This window comes from Fukomys damarensis, unplaced genomic scaffold (genome assembly GCF_012274545.1).
Source record: "Fukomys damarensis isolate Sample0158 unplaced genomic scaffold, DMR_v1.0_HiC HiC_scaffold_16, whole genome shotgun sequence".
Classification (NCBI taxonomy): Eukaryota; Metazoa; Chordata; class Mammalia; order Rodentia; family Bathyergidae; genus Fukomys; species Fukomys damarensis.
The window spans coordinates 129,714,543-129,738,155 of record NW_022900928.1 but is presented as its reverse complement, the minus strand read 5'-3'; the positions used below and the strand labels follow the sequence as shown (position 1 = coordinate 129,738,155).

The 23,613-nt window shown below is 48.6% G+C and overlaps 1 protein-coding gene across 1 annotated transcript in view; it reads right to left on the bottom strand.

The window, feature by feature from the left end:
* Dis3l2 (DIS3 like 3'-5' exoribonuclease 2) overlaps nucleotides 1–23,613 on the bottom strand; it is a 289,941-nt gene that overhangs the window by 73,600 nt on the left and 192,728 nt on the right. Inside the window, exons 12-13 of the mRNA XM_033763990.1 lie at nucleotides 16,074–16,186; nucleotides 4,433–4,540 (exon numbers count right to left, since the gene is read on the bottom strand). Coding sequence (XP_033619881.1) covers nucleotides 4,433–4,540; nucleotides 16,074–16,186 — 221 coding nt within the window. The remainder of the gene's footprint in view (nucleotides 1–4,432; nucleotides 4,541–16,073; nucleotides 16,187–23,613) is intronic.

Here is a 23,613-nt window from a genome sequence, read left to right as displayed (position 1 = left end):
GAAGGGGTGGCACGATACTGCTTGCCCTACTCTGGCTCCTTTAACCGAGTCTAAGCCCCCAGGCTGAGAGAAGTCACCACGACGTCCAGGCCCGGCCTCGGGCTTCACTGCCCACCCCCGGATCTTCCTTCATCCAACTGCTGGACACAAGGCTGCCCTCACTTTCTGCCTGACCTCCAGCTGCTCCGCACTGTGTCCTCTGCTCGCTCAAGCTTTCCTCCTTCACCCGTGCCTTGAATAAGCCTCCCTTAGCCACAAATGTGGAATCCGGTCTTTCACGCTGGGCACCCTGACTGCGGGTGAGAGACACGAATCTGTCACCTAGCCAGGGACTAAGCACCGGTCTCCTTCTCTCTCATGTGGTCCCCTGGTGTGGGCAGGGTGTCTGGAGAACCACAGTACAAGGAGTGCGGTTCGTGGGCCTTGCCCCACACCCTGTCCCTCGTCCAAACCCTCATGCTTTCTATTTGGAGTGGTTTGGATGAGGCTCAGCACCTTCCAGGCCTGTGCCGCCATCCCACCTGCCCTCAGCCCCTCGCAGGGCGCAAAGGCCTGGGCACCAGACACCGCTCCACAATCCCCCAGGAGTGCGGACAGAGTCTGCCGCTTTCTAGTGCTGCGTTTATGGCGCTTGTATTTTAGAAGCTCATTAGATCAGGCAGCTTTTTATTTCTTGGGTCTGACCCTGGCAGGATCATTCAGACTCAACTTTCTTTTCTGTAGACTCTACTTTGTTTTCTTCTATGGGCTTTTATTTTCTGTTTGGTTAAGCTTTTGTAAAAACAAGCCTTTATAAAAATATAAAAGTTATACATGTTTTCAAAAAACATTAGAAAACCCAAAAAAGTAGAAAAAATTACTCATAGTTTTACTACCCAAACACAACCATGGTTGGCATCCTGTTTTATTTCCTTCTGGTCTTTTTCCACTCATTATTTTCCCTGTGCTTGCTCCCACCCCCACCAGAGTATGGTTGCTGGCATATTGTATTAATAATTCCTTCCTTGTATTTCAGATAATGATTGCCTCTTAAATCTTAAAAAGGAACTTTTTACCAGATATTTAGGAGCCATGAAAACAAAATGTAATGCATGTGACTTTTTATTCCAATTTGGGCAAATCAGTTGGAGACGATCAGGGAACTGTATTACGGACTGGGTTTAGTTGGCATTGTTAGAAGGGCTAAGGGCACTGTGTTACATAAGAAATGTCCAGATTTTTTAGTCACAAATTAAAACATGTATAAAATGAGGTGACTTGAATGAAACCTACACAGAAGTTCAATCTGAGAGATGAGGGTGCTAAGTTCATTGTGCTATTTTATGTATGTTCATATTCATGTAAAACTTTTCAATGTAAAAATAAAAAGCTAAAAATAATTTTAAAAAAACAGCAACTCTCTGTCCTTCCACCTCCTTTCTCACTCCCCCAGGGTAATGACTTTTATCTCTTTTAACAGATTATTTTGATGTTAATTTCTGTATTTCTATAAGACCTGCTTACTACTTCCAGATATATTAGGCGTTATTGGTAAGCTTTTCACTCCAGAATTTACTCCCCGCCACACTGCCTTTCTCAATGACACCCACACACCACTGATGCTCTCAGGGTAGTTACACTGCAGCTATGAGAATTCACTCGTCAATACCTTAACTCAGTTTGTAAACACGAAGTGTTACTCTTCTTTCCCACACAACCCTTTGCCTTCACTAGGATTCCTGTTTGTTTTAGTTCGTTTGATCTTTCTGTATACCACATACTAATCCACTCCAAACTCTCCACCGTCTAGAACAGCGGTGATGGACAGAGTGCTTGTATTCCTCTTTCGCGGGGGTGAGGCTGTCCTCCACACTTCCCAAGAAGTGCACGTGAGGTACTTCGTGCCATGAGACTGTGTGCATCTGCAAATGCCCTTCCTTACTCTCGAAATCTGTGGGCAGCTTAGCTGGGTACGGACTTTCAGCATGGACACCACAGCCTTTCGGGAATGGACAATGGACTCCATTGTCACTTGGCTTCCAGGGCTGTGGTGGAAAAGTCTGATGATATTCTTACATAGAAACCTAGAGATCTTCTTCCTTCATCTCCAGTGTCCTGAAATTCTATGATATGTGTCTTGGAGGTGACCTCTCCCCGTCACGGGGCTGGCACTGGGCTGAGCTCTCTCACTCTGGAAAGTCACCTCCACAGGAGTGGGGCACTTCCTAGGATTATTCTGTTCATCATCCTTGGTTTTCTGTGGTCTTGCTGCCATGCTCACTGAACAGGTACTGCCTATCTTGAACTGGTCCTTTAATTTTATTTATTCGTGTATTTATTTATTTATTTATTTATTTTTTGGTGGTGTAATTTTTTTAATCTTTTCTCTTTCTGGGACAATTCCTCAACTTCACCTTCCAACCAGAATCTTCTGTTTGTTCTACCCCGTTTTTACTTTCTTTTTTCTTTGGTACTGGGGATCAAACTCGGGTCCTTGCGCTTGTGAGGCAGGCCACCGAACCACTGAGCTAAATCCCTGGCCCCCGTTTTTACTTTCTATGAGTACTTTTTTCCACCCTCCAAATGTTTCTTCTTAAAAGTTAGATCTTGTAACATGGAAACTCTCTCTCTCTCTCTCTCTCTCTAAAAAAAAAACCCCAAAACAATAAACAACAACAACAACAAAACCTCATAGGCTATAAAGGACCGTTTCTTTCCCTATTAGTATATTAGGTCCTAGCTGCTTTTTTTCCTATTTGTTTACTTTGTCCTGTCTTACTTTTCCTTTCGTGTCTCTCAAACAAGGAAGCAGAACCCCGAGGAGGCCTGGTTGTGTGGAGCTCACCTAAGCACCAATACTGGGCACAGAGCTGTGCTGTTGATCTGAAGCCTGGGGTTGGAAGTCTTGCTCCTCAGAGAAAGCTGTCCCTCCTGACTATCCATAAGACCTGGCTCCCAGGGTTCCGGAGGTGGCTGGGAACAGCACCCCGGAACTCCTGACTCTTGGCAGCTGACACGCTGGGGTCACCTTCATGTGTGCTTGCTGTGCCCTCATTCACACAGCCCTTCCTCTGTCCTGTCCCCAAATAAATTGCTGGCCTCTGTGAAGACCGGGGGGCCAAGCTAGTGAATTAAACTTCCAGCCCACACTGCGGCCAGCCTCGTCAGTCACCCACCCCTCCCCACCGTGCAGAGTGACCCGCTGCTGTCAACTCTGGAATTGTTTGCTTCTGGGCTTCCTCTACTGCTGGCTCAGGATTTAGCTTTCTCAGGACGCTAAGTCAGTTACCACTCATCCATCTGCTACCCAGCTTCCAAAATGTTGTTGCTGTTGTCTCCTCTCCCACTCTCTTATTCTTGTGGGTTTGGGTCTTAAAAAAAAAAATCTCTCTACTGTTGTTTTAGTGAGGTTTTGGGAGGGAATGAAAGTGAATGCGTGTATTCAATCCTCCATCCTTATTTGGAACTTCTTTCCTTGACTTATTGACTAATTTTTTAATAGTACGTGTTCGTAGCACCTAATATTTATAATGCTTGTGTGGAGGTGGTACACGTATATAACATCGCAAAATCCCTTTCTTCATCCTTTTCCCATCCCTCTCTCTCCTCCCTCCATCTCTCAATGCCCTTTCCCATTTATTTGTCTTTTATTTTGCTCTCATTTATATTTTGGATTTTTCATATAAGAGATACCAGGCAATATCTAAGCTTGCGTGTCTGATTTATTTCATTTACCATTATGGTCTCAAGGCGAACCCATTTTCCTGCAAATGATTCAGGTTTATCTTCTTTTTTGTGGGGAACCAGATGGAACTCAGAACCCTGAACTTGTCAGGCAGGCGCAGTGCCACTGAGCTAAACCTCCGGCCCTCAGGTTTATCTTTCTTTATAGCAGAGTCGAACTCCATTGTGTTTATAATTAAATATCTTTCTTTTTTACTTCCACTTAATATTTTGGCATTTACATTTCCCATGTTCTTCCATGGTTGCTGTAATCACCCGTAGTAACTGCAGGAGACCTGTTCTCCCCAGCAGGTCCTGTGGCTTCTTTAACGGTGCCTGTGTTCTGGACACATATGTGTTTGCTTTGGGGATGGGAACTAGTTTTTCCTACAGGCCTCTTCGTGTATCTCTACTTTGTCCCCCACCCAGAGAGGGCCGGAGGGCGGGCCTCTTCCCCGTGTTCTCATCGGGGGGGCCTCGTCCCCTCTTCCCTCTCTTCACAGTGCTACGCTGCAAATTCGCCCCCACACCGCAGTCATTCTACACAGAGGGGCGGCGCTGGTCTAAGTGCTGCGTCCAAGAAGCCCTAGCACACGCCCGCCCTTAGAGTCCCCTCGTTTGACGCCACCCCCTACACAGGCGATCCAGGACCTGGTTCACAGCAGTGCCTAGCATGATGCCCAGAATAGGCTGATGTGAGGAGGGCGAACGGAAGCCCACACATTGTTACCTTGCCCTCCGAGGTCAGCGTCCAGATTACAGAGAAGGTCAGCTTGTCAGACATGGGATTGAGGCTGCACAGCTCCTCGCACAGCAGCCTGGGCAGCATGGGGACCACCTGTGAACAGAGGACAGCCGTGAGCACCTTTGCCCAATCCGGAGGGCACAGCTTGGGGAGCTGGCTGAGCTTCCAGAGTGAGCTGAAGATGGGAGCTGTGTACGGGAAGACAGAAAGACTGCGTCTCTGACTCGTACAGGGGCCACCGACGTCAAGGGAACCAGAGCTGGGAAAGCAGGAAGAGCTAGTAACACAAGGGAGGAAAGACCGAGACAGGAGGATCCCAAGACAGAACCCAGCTTGGGCAACTTACTGAGAACTTGGGTCAAAATTTTTAAAAAGCAGGGAGGAATATAGCTTAGTGTGAAGGCCCTGGGTTAATTCCCAGTGTTGTTAAGAACTGGAAGGAGACAGGAGGGAGGGAAGGAGATTGGGGAGGGGGGGGAGAGAGAGAGAGAGAGAGAGAGGAACAGTTACATTTTGCTATCTACAGTCAGTCTTCTGGATCCCTGGGCTCTGTATCTATAAATTCAACAGTCTTGGATGGAAAATCTTACAAAAATGAAACAATCTGTACCTGCCTGGCAAGTGCAAGGCCCTGAGTTCAATTCCTGGTGTGTGTGTGTGTGGGGGGAGCACCTACAGGAGCAGGTATAGGCTTTTTTTCTTGTCACTGCTCTCTAAGCAATAGTGTAACAATCAGCATAGCAGGGGATTCCAATGAACCCAGCCCTGCTGGACTCCACAGCCAGTCCCCATGGAGACCGAGGGGTGGCAGAAGTAAACCCGAAGCTCTGCACCCCAGAATGGCTTATGCTTGGAATGTAACTGCTCCGGCTGAACTACATACAAAAGAAGCCAAAAGCTGAGTGCAAACCTTTCAGAGTCTCACTGAAGTGGAATTAAGCAGTTATCTGACTTAGCGACTGAACATATCAGTGTACCATGCCACACGTTGGGTCAATGTAGCAATAAAGCAGAAAAGTTCATAGTTCCAGGCCTCCTCCATGAACAGTGGCCAACTGCTCACCTATGTGGCAATTTCTGAAAACTAATGGATTTTTCCTCTCACTGATCATTAGACCCTGTAATAAGCAGGTTGAAAGGCATATCCTCTTTAATTACAACACTTGTTTTCAACTTACTTTCAAACGATGACCAGCATATTACTTTTCTCTACAATTCCCAAGATGAAATGAGTGTATCTGTACCTCCCCAAGGTATTTTGCACTTTTCTCTTGCCTTTAAAAAAGTGATGGTACGTAGTCCATCCACCTCGCTTCACACTGGCAGCCATTTCCTCCCTAGACACCCGCTCCCCACACCCCGCAATGCTGGGCCCTGGGCTGACTGACCAAGAATTTCATTAGTGCCAGAACAACACAAACCCCAGTGGATTCTTATCAGTGCGAAGGGTCTGCACTTTTCCTATGACTCAGTACAGCAAATATTTTTGGTGTGGAAAAGCAAATTCTAGTGCATATGGCCCACATCAGTGAGAATAATAACTGTTCAGCATTAAAGTTTGCAGTCTTTTAACATCTATGTTAAACCTAATGAGGACCTGAAAACTTCTAAGTCAGCTACCTTTCAAATGTTTTTCTTGACCCTGATTTTGCACCATCAGCTCAGATGACAATAAATTTTCTCTGTTAACTTGTCTGATGGTGCATTAGAGTGTCACCTAAGTACTTAACATTTTCTTGTGTGTTAAGCATTTTACAAAATGGTACATCCTCGCCTGCACCAACATACTGTATAACGTGGGGAAGTCTTACTATCCCACGATGTCATGACTGACTCACAGAGCTGTGCATGCTTTCAGCCTCTGGACTGAGCCGTGGACTCAACTCTAGCCAACCCCGTCCCCATTCCATACATGGAGGCCTGACCAACAGCTTGACAGCATTTGGAAACAGGGTCCTCAGGAGGTAACTAAGGCTAAATGAAGTCATGGGGTGGGGCTGAGTCCCAGTCGGTGACTGTAAGAGGAGGAAGCGGGAGAGAACACTCTGATCTCTGCGAGTGGGTACAGGAAGAAAGCCATGGGAGGACGCAGCCATACAGAGCTGGGAAGGCGGCCTCACCAGCAACCAAACTGGCTGGCACCCACCTGACCTGGGACTCCAGGATCCAAAAGTGTAAAAAAATATATATATGAACGTTTATTGGCATCCCCCGGTCTGCAGCACATTATAGCAGCCTGAGCTGACTTTGGCAGACTAAATCAAGTTTGCTGCATGTGAATTCCTGTACTCTCCTCTGGGCTGCGCTAGGAGACAGTTGCTCCCCAGTGTGCTTGTTGCAATGATAGCAGTCCAGAGTTCAATTGACATGTTTTAAAAACACAGAAAATAAATATTTCTTCTGCATGTTCAAGGCAGTGTCTTACTTCAACTCATAAAACTGAACATCTGATAACAGAATGTAATTTCTGATGTGATGTTTCAGTGTTTGTTTGAAAGTTATTGCAACTGGGCCTGGACTGAACCCTAGAACAGAAAGAAAACACTGCGGAAAAATCACTGCGATCCAAAGAAAGTATAGAGTTGAATTAATGGTAATGCTCTAGTGTGGGATTCTCAGCTCTGAATGGACAGCACGGTACTGGAAAACGTTAATGAAAGGGGACTTGAGGGGTGCGTGGAACTGCTCTGTCCCATCCACTTTTCTCTAAATCTAAAAGAATTCCAAAATGGAAAAGCTCATAAAGAAAGGAAAACACTGCTTTTATTAATTAATCTTGCATCATACATTTAAATATGATATAAAGCTAGGGTACTTACGCTTATGAAATCTGATGTTTTTGTATCTTTGTGTTTGGGGTTAAGATTTTATTTGCAAAAAGAGTTTGGGCAAAACAAAAGAAAGTCTGGAGACCACTGAGCAGTTGAGGGCAGTGCAGTCTCATGGTGCAGGGAAAGAAGACAGGGTTTGGCTGCTCCAGAGACTGGGGGTCAAATCCTGGGTCCAGCACTTCCTGCGTGACTGGGAAAGGTAGTACAATTCTGGGTCTGGGTTTTCTTAGCAGAACAGCAATATCTGAGGTGCTCAGTAGGTCAGCTCAAGGTGTCCAAGCTCCTGTGTCTCCTTGCTCAGTTTTCTGACAACCTCGTGCCTGGGCACTGTTGGTCCCCCGCATGGGCCTCCACCTGCCTCACCTGCTCACTGCTGCAGCTCTTGCAAGTGGTTCCCTCTTTCTAGAGCCCCTTTCTGGATGTTTGCATCTAGCAAGCTTTTGCACGTCCCTCTAGATGTGGCTCGTGGCCCAGACTGTGAATGCACCCTGATCTGCACCCCCCTGTATTCTTCAGAGGGTGGGGGGCACTTCCTGACAACGGCCACTGCCCCCATCCTCCCCGCTGTCCCATGTCAGTGTCACAGCACTGACCACTCAGAGTCCTGGTTCCTTCTGTAGGTGCTTCTCCCCTCGCCCAGAGCAGGGAACCTCAGAAACAAGGACAGGGCCTGGCCCTGTCCCTCTACTCACCACCCAACACAGAGCCAGCACTTTGTCTGTAGACTGGCCCAGGGAAAGAATGACCTGTATTTTCTATGTTTACTGCTTCCTGCATCGCATAAACATTTTATGGAATACCTGCTAGGCTTCCTTTAAACGTCTTTACATAGAAATGTCAGTACTTGAAGTCCAAGGTAAACTGTTTGGCTGCTGCTCCAAAAGCTCTCCCCACACCCAGTGGCGGTCCAGGTCATCCAAACTGCTTTGCTTCTCACGCTGCAGCAGTCTGATGCCAAAGAACCCAAGCGCTCGTGAAGAAGCAAAATAGGGACTTTTTGGCTAGTACAAATATATTAAATTTCTAAGAGACATTCCTTTTGATATACTTTTCAGCAGATCTTGAGGCAGAGATCAGATGGAATTCTGAGAAAACAGTCTTTATGTCCATACCATTTTGTAAACAGGTGGTTAGGCCACTTTCAAAGGAGAAGGGATTAAGAGGTTATGGCCACACTTGTGGTCTGGCACCTCACAGCCTCTCGTAAATCAAGCCTGGTCCTGCTGGGGTCATCGCGAATGTGCTCTCCCACAACCCCACCTGCAGCAGGCACTGCCATAGATTGGAGGGGCAGACGGCCACCCCCATAATGTCAGGGGGGACCCGCCTGGACCCCAGGCAGTATATCCACTACGTGAGGCCAGCCAGGTTCCTGGGGAAACTCCAATCCAGGGCACAGTGTGCAGAGCACCATGCAGACCCTGGAAAGAAGCCGTCCTAGGAGGAGAACCCTGGGGTGCCAGCAGCTCTGTGCCTGTGCTTGCTCCCCGACCATCTGCATTTCTGTCCTTCTCTTTCCCATCAGCCGCCTGCTCAGCGTGGAGCACTTCCAAGCATACCCAACCCACTCCCCACTGTCCCAGCTCTGCGACCCATGACCCACCTCAGCCCCTGCCCTCTCAGGTGCCAGAACTGGCTGGGCAGCTCAGAGGTGAACGGTCCACATGTGACATGCATCCAGCATGCCTTTCACTGGTCTGCATTAGCTCCTTTCCCATGGCCTTCACGTTTGATCTGGAAATGTTACTGCTCTGCTGAAACCTCCTATCTCACCACCTTCTTGTCCCTTCGTGGCCGGGAACCTCACCCTTTGCTCATGAAGAAAACTGATCATCAGACTCGAGTCCTCCCAAGTCCCCTTCTAGTATTTTCCTTCAAAGTTTATGCCACGTCTCCCCGACTTTCCACGTGAGCCTGGGTCACTGCTATCTCACGAGTGTCTCTCCAGCCCACAGCACTGCCCCGTCTGCCCACTGCCCTCCCCACAGTGAGCTCCCTGGTGTCCCCCACACCATGTCAGGTTAGAGTTGCCTGTCTTACAGACAGACACCATCTCTTCCCCAACCTCCTCATAGCTTGTGCCTCCCACCTTCGTTCTCTTCCCCACCCAGGGGAACACCTTTCAATTACAAAAATTACATATTAAATGTTTAGGTGATACCAAATCAAAATGTGAACATTCGAACATCATGAGGCTCCAGCCCTTAGAATAAACAAGGTTGCCATGCTGGTCTAGAGCCTTTTCTCCGGTGCAAACATGACTATAGTGAAGTAAAAATTACGTTAGAGGCACATACAGTTTCTTTTGTGGGGGAGGTAGAGACAGGGTCTTGCTAATATTTTAGGCTAGCTTTGAACTCACTACGTAGCCCAGGCCGGCCTCGAACTCCTGGCAGTCTTCCCACTTCTGCCTGCTGAATGCTGGGATTACAGGTGAGCACCTCTGCGCAGGAGTGCAGAGCCAGGGTGCACAGGGCCCTCTCTGGGCTCCTCACCCTCTACCCGCCTCCGACCTCCTCCAGCCCCACCCTCCGGGTCTGTATGCGCTGACACGAGTCCCGCCCTGCCTCTCCTCAGAGCTCTGGACCCTCTGCCTAATCCAGCTGCCCACAGATTTCTTCTAATACCATGCGGAGGTGATGAAGGTGAGCTTCCTCCTTCCACCTGCTGCGGTGTCAGTGACCCTCCTGCTGTAAAGGACAGCCCTTGTCCCCATTAAACAGTGAGCAAACAAACAGCAACCAAACTCCCCTTGAATCACCCAAGAAACAAAATGCCACCCCCACCCCCACCACCACTGGACATGAACAAAATGCCATGCCCACCTCCAGCTCAAAGCCCTCCACACCTGCCACAGGGCATTAGCCTGTGCCCCTGCCCCAATACCCAATCAGTTCCCGGGTCGCTCTGTCTCCATCTTCATCCTGTCCGAGCACGGACAGACCTCTCTTCCTCAGGAGACAGTCTAACCATCTCCCAAACGAGCAGCGGAGTTCTGGAGGAGGCACTGTCCTGGATAAGGATTCTGATGTGGTGCAGACAGGTTCACACCCTGAGGGGAGCCTGGTCTCCAGCAGGGCCTTAAAAGGAGGCACCAAGACTCAACATCAAAGCAGCTTCCTGCCTGGACACCGCTCTCCCTGCCACTGTGTTGACCTCGGTGAGGGTGGCAGACCAACAGCAGCCCTCCCCAGGGTGACACTATGCTGTTTACTCTCCACTGCCCAAACCGACTACATAAATCTTTCTTTTTAAGTACAGAACTTCAGGTATTTCATTACAGTAATGCAAAACAGACTAATGTAATTTCCTTGTGTATTTTTACTTTTAAAATGTGAATCGCATGCGGATGTGCATGCCATCCTTGCATGGGGGCCATGCTAACCTTTCCTTCCATGTAGCTCCAACTTTACTGTGTGTGCTGTCCAAGGGAGCACTGCTGTCCCTACCATTCCCCAGACTTCGACATCACTTCACTTACTAAACTCCACCCAGGGGGAAAGCTGCAATCCCATTCATACAAGGACCTGGTGCTTTTACCTTCCCAACAGCTGATGAGTTGATTCCTGGCATTGGATTTTTGCCTGTCCCAGGGTCGAGGGAGGGACCAAACACCTTAACAAGGTCAAGAGGGCATCAGTAAGATGCAGGCTCTCCATACTGAGCAGCAAGGGTCCCAGGCGGTGGGCAGCTGCTGGGGAGAAGCCGGCCTCTCCAAGTGAGCGATCAAGATAACTGAGGCCAACTCCTCCGACTTCCTTACCCTGTGCCTCCCCCTACTTCCTGCTGCGTGACAGGGACTGCTGGAATCCAGAGGGGACTGTAAGCAAGGGCAGATGGGATCCTGTTGTTCAGGTCATCCATGTACCACTAGGCTCAAAATACCTACTGCCTAGCTCTCAGGTGCCGGGATGCCATCACATTGGTAAACTCTTAGAGTTTAAACAAAATCTCCACCTGTCCTGCGGAGGCTGGTGAGGCTGGTGTAGGACGGCGCCCCTGCCTCTGGCCTCCCTCTCCGCCAACCGCTGTCACCTCCCTGCCTACTCTCCAGGTGCTGTCCACACGCCTCAGCCTGAGACTCCAGGCTTCTCTGCAAGCTCACCCCTCGGCTCCAACTGCCACACACAGCCCAGCAGTTCCAAAGGATACACTGCTCCTTGAACATGCCATTTCTAGCCTCTGCCTGCAACATTCTCCCTACCTACTTCCTTCCGGAAACAGTGCACTCCGAATGTGAGACTGTTTGGAAACCAACCACCGTGTGCAGCCTCTGGGCCCTTGCAGAAGCTCCTCTTCCACCACCACACAGGCAGGCCCAACGTCTCCCTCTTCTCTGCACTCCTTTGCCTGGGGCACTTCTGTAACCAAAGGCAGCCCAGGACAGATGGTCATTTGCAATCATGGCCACCTCATCTGACTTTTCTACAGCGAAAGCAGCAACCGCTCATCTTTGCAGCTCTGGTGTCTGCACACAGCTAGTACTCAAAACAGGCTAAGTGAATGAAGACTCATGAGCCCGTCCGGCAGCAGAAAAGGTAAAGAGCTTGAAGTGTGCCTCAGGATCATGTTCAGAGTTGGGTGAGAAGAGAATTAAAAGCTGGCCGTGGAAAAAAAGGACAGATGACAAGCCCTGACTTTCTAAGCATTCTGGGAGAATGCTTGGAGAGCTGCAAGAAACTGATGATTTGGGTCAATACAGCACTGCCCAAGGCAGCTGGGTGGGGGTACCAACAAGACTATAAAATCTTACATTAGTCTCAGAGAGCAGAAACATCTGCTAAAGCCACAGCGGGCAGGCTGGCCAAGTTCAGCAGCAGGTTAGCCAGGACAGCCCTGTGACCAATGGGAAGGGCCACAGAGGGAAGAATCAATCACCCACACAAAGAGAAACAGGAAGGATGAGCAGTGACACCGGGGAGGCCCATGGCCACGGGGGTCTCGCCTCTGTCCTTCCCAGCTCCGGCCTGGACTGGCTCTTTGCCCAAACCCCTCACGCCCTCAGTGCCACCAGCCCGGCTCTGCGGCCTCGAGACCTGCTGAATCCTTCTCCTTTTCTCTGAGAACATCACGGTTCCACACCATGTTACCTCAGCTAGCTCCCTACTTACACACTGAAACGACTTGAAGGCGCTAGATGATTCGTCTGCCAGCCAACAGCTCTCTTTAAAGAGTTTGCTTTTCCGTATCAACACTTCCATGAATTCAGAATTTGATCAATTCTTTGCCACACAGTTTGACAGTAACAAAACACGGACACGCTGACAACCTGCTGGTGTCAGAAAGGAACATCTTAAAACTCCTTGGACTCTACATGGAGACAGGCTTCCAATCCCAATCTTTGATCTCCATTATAAAGCGGTACCAATAAAATATTGTAGAGATTTATGGGCGAACTTTCACTCGAGCTGTTTCACACCTAAAATAACATGAGTGGTTGGGCCAGTAGGCAGAAAATTTAGCTTTAGGTTTCAACTGTTTAGGTTTCCTTTTACTTTTATAACCTAATTCACTTATTGAAAAAAAATCCCTGAAAACTTAAAATTACATTGTATTTCTCTCTGAGAGAAGACAGCAGGGAGGCATTAACTGGGTAAATGTCATGTCCTTCCCAAAGGGACAGCCCAAGTTTGGGTAGACAGCTGTCCCCTGTCCTAACAGAGTCATCCTTTGTCAAAGGCAATGTTTTTCCATGGGATTTAAATCAAACTTTCTGCCTGAGTACATCCAATTGTTAGTAAGAGTTACCAAATACTTATTACTGTGACTAAAATCTTAACAAAAAGAATTTTATTTAAAAGCCAGTGTGATGGGATTTGGACCCAAGACCAGTTTCACTGTGTTTTGTCCTACTCTTTGGGGTAATTCCCGAGCCCAGCTCACACTGTAATTCCGACCATCAGTCACTTATAGCTTAGCATCTAAATGAAAAGAAATCAGAGCTACAGTCCCTATAGATGGGAAATCAACCGGAACCCCCAGCCCTCCTTCCCCCAAGTGATGAAGTTGGGGAAAATGATTTTGCCAAAAAGGAGAAAGCTGGGAATCTGAAGGGGGAGAGGCAGCTCACCCAGCTTTTAAGAAGACCTTTATAGGCAGAGTGAAGTGAAAACAGCAGAAGAGTTCCTGGACACAGTCCTTTAAGAAACAAAAACGAGCAGGAAGAAAGGTCAGAGCAGCGGTTCAAAGGCATCAGAATGCATGGCTGCTGCTGTCCAAGGTTGCGGGCTGGAGCCTGTGCTCCTGCCAAACAGGCGGCAGGGTGAGCGGCACAGGCACTGGGCCATGTCCCCACGCTGCCTGCAGGGCTCGAGGGGCTCAAAGCGACACCGAGAATGGTGACAATAGCCAAAGCCAAGTAAGAAGCACAAAAGCAACGTGCTCAGCTATTTAGCCCAAGTTTACTTTCGCACTTTCTCATTTCGAAATGTAGTTCTTGGTTATCAGTGGAGAATGCAGCGGCTGGACAAGAGGAAGCTGCCTGCTTCTGAGCACTCTAATTGTGTCCACGATTCTTCAATATTCCAACCTGAAGAACAGAGTTAAACTTTTCTACATAAGGAGAATGTTTCACATTTATTCACTTGATGTGGTCTTTAAGAGATGTTTAAGGATTTGTGTCTATTTCTCTCGCTGTCATAACATCATAGTTTTATATATACAAGGGATTTTGGAGTCTCATCTTCCTTCTTGAAGAGGCCTGGGCCACGTGAAGGCTAGGTTCGGACCACAGCACTTCCAGGCAGGCAGGACCAACCTGAGGTTCTTTGCAGCGGGGCCTACGTGCAGAATCGGAGCCGTGTTCGCAGGAAGGCTGAGGCACTTGGACCTGATGTGGCTTCTTTGTCTCAGAGCCAAAGTGAAGTGGAGGTGACCCCCAAAAAGCTTTAAGAAATTTGAGTATAACATACATATTACAGAGACAAATGCTCAAGTCATAAATAAAATGCTGATGTAGCTGTACAAACAGAACACTCAAATATAATCAGCTCCTACACCGGGTCTCACCGCAAGTCCCTGCCATCTCAGGCCTCCTCCCCTCCAAGGCGACCACTACTCTGGCTTTCAGTGGCACAGACTGGCTTGGCCTGATTTTGATCGCATTTAAATGGAGACATCCAGTGTGCATTTGGGTGCCTGGTTTCCTTCACCCTTATGACTGTGGAGCTGCCTACTATTCAGCCTCCGCCTGGGTGAATGGGCCAGGATTTATTTGCCGGTTGTACAGGTGATGGGTGCTGATTAGTTTCCAGGTTTTTTGCTTTTGTTTTCGGCTATTTTAAATACTGTTCCAATGAACATTCTTTCATAATACACACAGTATGCATTTCTATTGAGTATATATCTAGAACTGCTGAGCCACACGATGTGGACACCACATTCAACTCTAAAAGATTTATCAGTTTGTTTCGAAAGTAGTTGTAGCAGTTTGCCTCTCCCTAGCGCTGAGAGTCCATTATTACTCCACAGGCTGTGGAGTCATGGTTTTTTTCTTTTTCTTTTAGCCCTGCTGGTGGGTGCTGCACATCTTTGGGGGTGAGAACTGGCTCTCCGTCTTTCTCACATTTTTCCCAGTAAAGCAAATGCCAGCAAATCATGGCACTGCCAGGTGTCCTGAACTAGACACTCTGATGTTCTTCTCAAGCTTTGCAGACAAATGTTGGCAGGTTGGATGTGTGGAGGTGTCATAGGGGGTGAATTGGCAGGCTATGGATTCGGTGACCTTGGAAACTTCCAGAACCTAAGGGACTGGTCCTTCAGTTCTTGCTCTAGCGGATGGTGTGGGAACCCAGAGGAACGTGACACCAAATCCTTCACGTGGACGCGTTCCGTGAAACTCCACTCATATGATGTAGTCCTCACTCCTGTCCTTGGCCTGCCAGAATCTGATCCAGGGTCCTCCAAGGTAAATCATGGCCCTGTAAGTACTGACTGGTTCCCCCATGCTGGAGAAAGTGAAGCTACAGTCACTGTGGGTGAGGACATTTAGTAAAGAATGAAGCAAGCTGTGGACAAGGACTTTGTCAGCATGGAGGCCACGGAGGCCAGAGAGGACTGTGGTTCAGCTGACTCAGTGGAGTCCAGCAGAGAGCCTCTGAGCTCAGCCTAGGGCACAGCTAGTTGTTCTCTCAGGGGTCCTGGCAGGTTATGGGTCTCAGAGGTAGCTGTGCAGAAAGGTCACCTATACCTGTGGCCTGCTCTGTTTCTTGAAGCTGGCTTTGATGAGCGCACAGCTTCTGGCTCAGAATGTCACAGTTCTAGTCCACAGAGACCCCCTCTGACAAGACTGTCGCCCACCCTCTAGAGCCAACGTTGAAAATAGCTTATCAGAAGGCCCACAGTAAACAGTAAGTCATCACTCTACTCCTCTGCTGGCTTGTGAAATAACCCCTGGCAGTGGGTATGGCTGGGTCCTAATCAACGGCATGGAAACTGGTGACTGGCATGGGCTGAATGTGCTGGGCCCTGCTCTGGGACATTCCTTTGAAAGCAGGCATCCTCCCCTACTTCCTTCTGATGCTTAATGCCTATCGTGAGCTACAGAGCTGCTCTGAAAAGAGCCTTAGGTGAAAACCCATCTTCCCAGCATCTTTTAGGAGGGCACACAACCAAAGAAGTGCTCTTCCAGTGGCAGGTGCTGTTTCCCAAAGATCTTACTAGATATGAGAGAAGACATTCAGCTAAAACTGTTTTTCCTCCAAAAAAAAAAAAAAATTTTTTTTTTTTTTTTTATTTTGAGAAAAGGGAGACAAATAAGCCTGTTTTAAAATCTAAGAAACTAGAAAATCTTTTACCTTTTGGACCAGGTAGACACTGGTGGCTCTTTCGGCAGCTACCTTATCCAGCTGTGAACCCTCAGGAACAAAGTAGCTCACATCGGCGATGTGGACGCCCACTTGGAAGGTGCCTGTGAATGCAAAGAAGGACCATCAGCCTCGCTGACACGACCAGGGCGCTCCTGGCCAGGAGTGCTTTTCAAGAGTGTGGTCACTTGTGGACAGCACAGGCCTCGACTGGGGCCACCACCCAGCCTTGCCAGGCACTTGCCCCAGACCTACTGCCTCCTTAAGATGACAGTGAATGGCCTGTGATGACTGAACAAACAAGACAGACTGGGATGGAACTTGGGACCTTGCACTTGCAAGGCAGGCATGGTGCCACTGAGCTAAATCCCGGCCCCCATTTTCCATTTCTAAAGGCTTGTCTTTAAACAAGCAGACAACTCATTCAGCATGGTAAATAAGCTCTTTCTGGTCACAGGAGGGAGTTCCGGAAGCCCTGCCCCTCCCGCCACCCCCGACAGCCACAGCCTCTGGCCAGCCCACTCTGCCTGCCCACCTGGCCTCTAAGATGTTCTCACCAGCCCTCCAGACTTCCACTGCCACCGTTCAACGTGCTCCTCGGTTTGCTCCACACATCTTGGCAAGGTCTCGCCCCTGTCTACCCCGTCAGAGTGTGGCCCCATCTTCCACAGGCTCACTACACCACAGCTATGAGGACCCCTTCCCACCCCTGGAACACATCTTACCACACCCAACTCAGATGTCTGTGCACCTGGCCCATGTGTCTTCCCGTGCTCAGGGTAATTCCAGCAGGGGCTGCCTACCAACACCCGTCCTTCCTCGTAAGGGTCAACCAAGACTCCCGAGCAAGAAGAGGTTCCTCTGCCCGCTGCTTCCTCCACCTGCACCGCCTAAACCCAACTGCATGTCCGCTGATGCTGACTGAGGTCTGTCCCAGGGCCATCCTCCCCACCAGACACCACGGCACTTCTCCACTGGTTCACATGCCCTGTGAACTTGGGTCTTGCTGTGGTGCTCATGCCCAGGGCTTAGAAGAGTGCTCAGCATGCATGCAGTGGGTGCTCACAAAATACTTGCTGAATGAAGGAATCAAGAGTTGGTTTGTTTGCCTGCTGTTTTTCCCTCCTACATCATTTTTCTCTTTCCTTTCCCTGCAGAGCTGTCTCTGGCCATGTTCTGCCTTCCGTACCAGTTCTGCCAGAGAAGTGGCCCAGTCACCTGGCTGGTGAAATTGTACCTGACAGGTGGAGAGATGATAGGCTACAAACCTAAGGGTTACTCTTGAACATGCTGTAAACTGTCTATCAAATATACATATATGTACATACATACACTCATGTGCTTACATGTACATGAAAATGCATACAGTGGGGAGGTGACAGGGCTGGGCACAGATAGCCATGCGATCCAAGCTGATTTATCCTGAGCCCTTCCTCAGGGACCAATATGGATTTAGGGAAGGAGCTCTTTCTCCTGGCATCATCTTTGCCACATCTTCTGACCCATATAGAGAAGAACAGGTCTAAGGAGGAAAAGGAGCATGGCGATGATCTCATGTGAACCCCAACCCAGCTGATACTGAGCCCAGTCTGCTTGTGGACAGGGCCATGGCTGAGCTAATCCATCCACTTTCCCTTCCGACACACCAGGCAAACTTGAAGGGCTTCGTAACCATCATCAGTTACTCCTCCGGTCACCTGCATGGCCAGACATTTTATCTGGTGTCAGACATTTTATCTGCAAAGTCTGTAGCGTTATATTATAGCTCCCACACTGCTGCAGCTTCTTTGGGGATACCCGTTCCTCAGGTTTTAAGCATAGGGTGCTACAAATAAGGGGCTCAGGCAAGGGTAAGAATTTGATTCCTCCTCTTCATCTGCTCTGACACTCAGAGATCCCTCTGCAGGGCATTCTTTGGGTTTTCCTGCCCAATCCTGTAACCCAACACCTCAGGGAACCTCGAAGTTCTCCGAGACGGAGACCGGAGGCTCTGGGGAAGACAAGGGAGCCGTCTCTGAGCGGAAGGGCTGCGTATAGCACTGGGGGAAACCAGCCACCTTTGAGCCCAGCGGCCTCCCCTGACCACACGCAGCTGGGTCACTCGGTCAGCAGAAGCAGCGAGCCTGCCTGCCGTGATGGAGGAGCCCGACCCCAAATCTCAGACGCTCAGCTGAGAGTCCTGATATTTCAAGTATCTAAAACTAACACTTGGAGAAGGTAAAAGAAAGTGTCTTCTTTTGAAGTCAGGATCATAATATACCGGCCTCATAGGTAAATATTGACTAAAGGAAAAAAGGGGATTATTCTACTGTGATATCAACCATAAGTTTAAATGTGGACTCTGTGTTGTTACTGCACATGAACTTTCTGTCCTTTGTGAAAATTGACAAACTGACAAAGAGTTCATTACTGGAGATAAAACACAATGGGGGCCAAACAAAACACATTCGAGAGGCTTAAATTTCACTCAAAATTCCCAGCAGAGCCTTTAAAACCAGCAAAGAGATACTCTCTTATTCTCTGGACATTTTTATGGAAACCCTAAGTAAATATTTTATTACATATATTTACATAATGTGAACTTGCAGAAATCTTGAGGTAGTGGCACTGAGGATTTTATTCTATGAAAGAGGATAATACACCTCCAAAAGGCAGTGTATGCTGCCAGAACATTGAGGACCAACATGATTGTTTAAAAAAATATTCCCTCTTAATTTCTATTAAAGGAATTGAAAAGTATTCCTTTAAACATATTTTAATTTGAATAAATTCATTTACTGGGGCTAAGAGGAGTCCTGTGAGTTTTCTTTTCTTTTTTTTTTTTTTTTTTTAGGTGTGTGTAGGAATTAAATCTATGGCCTTTACACTGAGCTACAGCCCCTTAGCCCTTTTTAAATTTTTTGAAATTTTAAGACAGAGTCTTTCTCACCAAGTTGCCCAGGCTGGGCTTGAACTTGTGATCCTTCTGTCTCAGTTCCCAGAGTTCTGAAGAGCAGCGGAAGCAGAGAGAGGAGGGTTTCCCCTAGGCCATGCCCGAATCCATCAGCGTGGAGGAAGACAAACGCTCCTTTGAGCGGATGAGCCTGAGAGGTTATCAGAACTGCTCCACTCAGCTCCAGTGCTGATATTAAGAATCAGAAGCCAGGGCTTCAGAAGCAGCCCTGTGAAGCCAGCCTCTGAGCCCACCCCATCCCTCGCAGCCACTTCCCAACCATGACCCTGACAGGTGGCTGGACACTGACTGGAAGCTGGCTGCTCTATTTCTGAAGGGCTTTGGTTGGCAGAAAGTGCATCTCTGCACAGGTCCACGATCCATGGGATGCAGCCCCTGCTTTACACCAGCACGGGCATCCAGAAGCGGTGGCCCCTCCCTTGGGAGCACGCAGCCCACTCCACCCACCTGATGACAACAGGACAGGGCAGAGAAAGGTGACAGACACGCACAGGAGCAAGTGAACTGTAGTGAGAATGCGCGAGAATGTTGCATAATCTATGACAACTGCACCCACAGGACATTGGCAAAGACGATCAGAAACACAATAATTGGGGTGGCAGCGTGGCCATTTTTAAATGGGTGCCACATGAACTCTGACAGCAGCTACACAAACTACATCGCAGGAACGAATACCCTGAGGCTCGCAGGAGTTCTGGGTCCCTCATCCCAAGCAACCTGTCGGTCCGAGATAAGCCCCAGATTCAAAACCAAGCTGGAAGGGAGCTTAGCTCCCCACATACACAGTCAGGTCTAGCACAAGATGTCTAGATTTTTGGTCTCCATGGGCCAATTCCCTCCCTCTCTCTCATGACTCAATGGAAGCCGCATTCTTAGCTTTGGATTCAGAAGTCCTTTCCCAGCCTTTTTCAGAGCCACACCCTGTCCCTGAAGGATCTTTTGGTTCCCACTGCCAACCTCCTCTGCCACTGGTAGCAGGGCCTCAGTGCAGAACATCCACTACACCCTTAACTCCAGTTCTCTTTAACTACAAGAATAAGTCCTTAAAATCCCAGCAGTTCCTTTCTAAATTCCTAGCTTACAGTCACCTCGTGGAATGATGGTCTTTACTGCTCAAAGGACGGTGCCAGGAGTGAGTACTCCTGGAGGACAGAGGTGGGGACAGCAGGCTTTCCTAACCAGGGGAACAGGACCTTTCAGACTTGGCTCACCTGATCTCACCTCCACCCACTGCTGAGACAGGACAGTGTGACAGGCTCTTCTGAGGACACTCCTCGCAGACCACCATGTCACATGCTGCAACATACTGGATGCCTGTGCCTCCCAGGGTTCACGCACTGCAAGCTAATCCCCACAGCAAGACGGCACTTGGAGCTGGGCCTTGGGGAGGTGACAGTGCTCCCTGATGTGACCAGTGCCCTTACAGAGACAGAGAGCTCCTTGTCTCTTATGCCACGTGCAGACCCAGGAAGTCACCATCTAGGAACAAGAGTGGGCCCTCGCCTGACTCTAGAACTGCCAGGGCTTTGACCTTGGATTTCCAGCCATCTAGAACCACGGACTGAGTGGTTCATGAAACATGAGCCAAGTGAAATCTCTCCCCCGTTAAGTGGTGGGGTCAGGTACTGTGTCCAGCAGTGGGAGAGCTGACCGAAACAAGTCTACTGATGTAGTCTCTGGTCACTGTACGGAAAGCCTGACAAAGGCCATAGTCTCTCAGGAATGGGGTCAATGGGCAAACCAACAAACTGGTGAAGCAGTATCACAGGCCGGTGATGAGACAAGTACCATCTGCCCCGCTGCTTACGACGTGCCGGATTCCAGGGGCTTCCTTCCGGTCTATGACGGGAATGTGAGGCTCTTGTGTGGGTCACTGTCTTGACTCTTTGGCCAGTCTTTCCAGCAAAACGAGCCTCAGGGGACAGAAAGCAATGTCTGAGAGGGCAACCCAAAGGAGAGGACTGAGAGAAAGGCCCTCCTGCTGCTGGAACAGTGCCACTGAAAAGGCTTCCCCTAGGGCGGCCCACCTAGCGGGAATGTGGGCCCTGGCTTCAGCTGGTCCCCCTGACTTCCAGAGACAGACTCAAAAGCCGAGGAACAACTGGGCTTGGATCACCTTGCGGCCACGCAATAGCCTCCCTCTTTTACTTGGGTAAGCAAATTCCGCTGCCTTTGGTGGAAATACTGACTGGGTTGCTAGGTAAGAAGGACAATTCAAACTCTGACGTCTTCCAGTTCTGTGTGGTATTTCGTTATGCAATCTCACACCAGCGCTGCCCACCAGGACGACACGTCATGGCACTGCTCCACGGCTGTGACGCGGCGAGGGTTTGAGGGTATTTCATAAATTTAAAAGGAATCAAAGTTAAAAAACAAAACAAAACAAACACCCTGGACATGTAAACCTGGGTGTTCTGCAAGGTCTCTGTGTGAGGAGGGGTCAGGCGGGATGACGTCGCGGTCCCCTTCCATGCCGGGATTTGAAGGCTCTATGCATTTACTTTCTATTTTTCCTTTCTGCCGCCCAGTGATGGGTTAAGGAGGACCTTTAGCTGCAGGCTCCTTCAGGGGGTGAGCTCACCTTCTGGAAGCGAGCGCTCAGAGAACCTTTCCCTTCATTATTACAAAGCCCTCTATCAATCTGTGAGTACTCAGCGAAACTGCCCACACAGCAATTTTTGTCATGTTCAATCTAATTCTCAGGAATCTCAGTTTGAATTTATATGAACAGCATGGAAGAGGAACACCCAGGTAGTAAATTCCACTTTTCCCCTTCCAGATGATTTGAGCAATGGCCTCCTTCATTAGCAGGAATGAGAATGAGGAGCTGAACATGTGAGGCTGGCACACCCAGCGTCTGGGAATTTCCAGGCACTGCGGGAGTGAGTGAGGAAAGCCCAGGTCAGCCGGTCAGGCCTGGGACAGAGCACAGCACACAGGCACTTGGACCTTGCCCCGGGCCAAGGACAGTGCAGCTGCAGGGCTGGAGGACCTCTGAAGGTGGCCAGAGTCAGCAGGTCGAGGCCACAGGGGTGGGGCATGGGGTGGGGCTGACTGGCAAGGTCTGAGGGCTGCAAGGGCTGGGTGATGGGAACAAGGGTCTTCATTATTTGATTCCACCTGCTTTTGTACATGTTCAAAACTCTCCATCCAAAAATAAAATAAAAAAAAAAAAAAGCAGGGCTGAAGCCAAGGAAAGAAAAGAAAAAAAATTTGAAAAGGATAAATCCAGTTAAGTAAAACTAGGTAAGAGTTTTAAAGAAAGACCAGCCAAAAGAGACAGAAGGAGAGAGTTATGTCTTGAAGGGAGTAGAATAAAAATGTCCCTCATGGTGACCTCTGCAGTTTGGAGATACAGGATTGCTCCTTGCACAATGCGTACATCTGTACTGGTTATCAGTTTTCAAAGGCTGGGAAAAGCCATAAAGATTAAAAAGTGTAAAAGAAAATATGTGAATCTGGCTTAAAAGAAATACATGAAGATGGTAACAACAGTTTTCTTTTAGAGAGAGGATTGTGAATTTCTTTGGTATATATGTAAATTGCAGTTGTTCTACGATAAATGTGTTTCTTGGTTCAGTCTCAGACTAAAACTGAAGCCTACTAACGAGGTGCTGTGCCCACCCCAGTCACCTCCACCTCCCCTGCATCCCCGCACACACCAAGCAGCAGTCCCCGGCCAGCCTGGCAAGGAGGCGTCACAGTGGGTGCCAGCACCGGTGACCATTTTTGTTGGCTGGTGGTGCCCACAGCACTTTGCAAGCAGAGTCTAGAAAGGTGAGCACCAACAATGGAGCAGGCGCTAGCACAGCCCTTCTCGAGAGGAAACGACTGCCCCAGAAAGGAGACCCCTGTTTGTAGCAGCCAGTGTGTGAGGTATCTTGTCAGCATTTACAGCCTCTGGTGGGCACAGTGAGCCTGGCCAACCCCGCCTTTCTCATGCCTGTGGCACTGCTGGGAATGCTGTGCAATCCTGGCAGGACTCACTTCTAGGTTTGACAACAGACTTTCAGCATGTTTTCACACTTTCTTGCACATTTTCCTATTTCATAAAGCCTCTCTATTAACAAGCCATAATTACTAGTCTCTAAAAGCCAAACGTGAGAGATGCATAATTTTCAACATTTCAAAGAAATATAAACATCTACATATCTTTAAATATCTACTCACTGAAGGTTAACTGCACAGTTTAATTCAATCCTGGCCTTCCTTTCATCAGAAGTTAAAACATTCATATTCACTTCAGCTTCAGAGAGGTAATGCTCGTTGCTTTATATAGCCTAATGACAAAAACCAGTACTGTAATGGCTTTTCTCTCACTCTGAAAATACCTTTTTGGGTTATTTTCTCACCATGCCCAATTAGCTCCTTTGGACCTAATTACTCGATTTTACTCATTAATTAACTTCTTTGCATGATGGAGAAAATATTTTCTGATTTCCCAGGACTTTACAAGAGTAAAAATCATACCCACAATTTATGCATGCTCAGAACAGGAATCTGCCACAGTAATGGCATAGTGACGACGTGTGTGTGTGTGTGTGTGTGTGTGTGTGTGTGTGTGTGTGTGTGTGTGTG